The 1,774-nt window shown below is 39.1% G+C and overlaps 1 protein-coding gene across 1 annotated transcript in view; it reads right to left on the bottom strand.

The window, feature by feature from the left end:
- The window catches only part of AXDND1 (axonemal dynein light chain domain containing 1), a 196,197-nt gene that overhangs the window by 192,135 nt on the left and 2,288 nt on the right, over nucleotides 1-1,774 (bottom strand). The window contains exon 3 of the mRNA XM_011968050.1: nucleotides 528-700. Within this exon, the coding sequence (XP_011823440.1) occupies nucleotides 528-700 (173 nt within the window). The remainder of the gene's footprint in view (nucleotides 1-527; nucleotides 701-1,774) is intronic.

Raw genomic sequence — 1,774 nt, 5'->3', positions numbered from 1 at the left:
CACCATGTTGGCCAGGATGGTCTTGATCTCCTGACCTCGTGATATGCCCACCTCAGCCTCCCAAAGTTCTGGGATTACAGACGTGAGCCACCGCACCCAGCCTAAAAAATTTTCTTAAGGCCAGTCATGTTGGCTCACTCTTGAAATTCCAGCACTTTGGGAGGCTAAGGCAGGTGGATTGCTTGAGCCCAGGAATTTGAGACCAGTATAGGCAACATGGCGAAACTCCGGATCTACAAAAAATTCAAAAATTAGCCAGGCGTGGTGGCACAGACCTGTAGTCCCAGCTACTCAGGAAGCTGAGGTGGGAGGATCACCTGAGCCAGGGTAGTCAAGGCTGCAGTGCGCAATGATCAGGCCACTACACTCCAGCCTGGGCCACAGTAGTAAGACCCTGTCTCAATCAATCAATCTTAAAATTTTTAAGGCTATCTGGAATATATAATATGTGTACAATAAATATTTAAAGAATAATCACATTCCCAAAAAATAATGTTCCCCATTACTCTACATATGTACATACAAACCTTCGGGGTTTTAATTTTCTTAGGAGGCAGTAAGTTTTCAGGACAAGGACCAGCATTGGCCGCATAGGTCAGAGAAAGAAGAACTTCTTTAGGAATGAACTCATTCAGAAGGGAAGTAGGAAGGGGTTTTGAATGATCCACCATGTTTTTTTTCTCCTTTAGCTCAGGAAGTCCTAAGTAAGTAGTGGAAAAGAAAAGCTCTTACTATATATATATATTTTTTAAGCTAGATGGAGCTTCTCAGACTGCCTCATCAATCCCATCTATTTGTTTCTAACAGGGAGAAACATTGCTTCTATTTGACAAGGATAGTAACAAATAATATTTAAAACAGTGAACATCATCTAGTCAAGGAAAATAACACTCATCTTGCCTACCCTACTCACATTACATCACAGTTTCAAAAACTCAGGTACTAAGATGAACCTGCATGATTCTCAATTCAAAGTTGAAAACTAAACTCATTTCACTTGCTCAGATAACTGGGAGAGCCTTAAGAAGACAGGAATGAATGTCTATCTTCCCTTTCATATGAAAATCACAACTCTCTCCCCGCAAGCTGTTAAATTATTTAGTAATTTTTTTCTTACATGAATTCAAAGGTGAGAACAATTGCTTTAAATCCAGGCATTTATAGAGTGGAAAGGATCTGGGTTGGGCCTCAAAGTAAAAATGGAACTGGGATTGTTGCAAATGAGAGTGGAACAATCTGAGCTGACAAATCTGTGGAATGGGAACTGTAAAAAGAGTGTTCTACCCTGCTTGACTAGGGCAGGGGAGTAATACAGGCAGGTAGTTGGGCTTATATATAGGAAAAGCCCTCCTATGAAGTCAGGTAGAGTTGAGTTTTTATTATTCTTAATCTATGCCCCTAACACGGTATGGTTTACGTTTATTTCTATAAGGAGGTATCATGCTTTGATTACTGTCAAAAGTTGTTAGGGTTTACATTACCAAATCTCCCAAGAGCTTGAGATCAAAAGAAACAGAAAAAAAAAAAGTTGGGTGGGGTTTGGGACTTTAGTACAAGGGGCAGGTGAGATGGGAAAAGCTTTAACAGAACAGGGGGTAAGGATAACACTAGCTGAGTCTAGTACAGATCCGCATATGAATGAAAATCTTAAGGAATTACTCTAATTTACAAAAATTACTAAAAGCTAATACAAATTGGCACGTTGTATTAAATTGCTTTTCTCTTATCTCTGCTATTGCTTTTTATTGTTTTTTTTTTTTTTTTTTTTTTGAGA

The sequence above is a fragment of the Mandrillus leucophaeus genome, unplaced genomic scaffold (genome assembly GCF_000951045.1).
Source record: "Mandrillus leucophaeus isolate KB7577 unplaced genomic scaffold, Mleu.le_1.0 Scaffold825, whole genome shotgun sequence".
Taxonomy (NCBI): Eukaryota; Metazoa; Chordata; class Mammalia; order Primates; family Cercopithecidae; genus Mandrillus; species Mandrillus leucophaeus.
The sequence above is the reverse complement of the archived record's forward strand: the minus strand, read 5'-3'. Positions and strand labels throughout refer to the sequence as shown.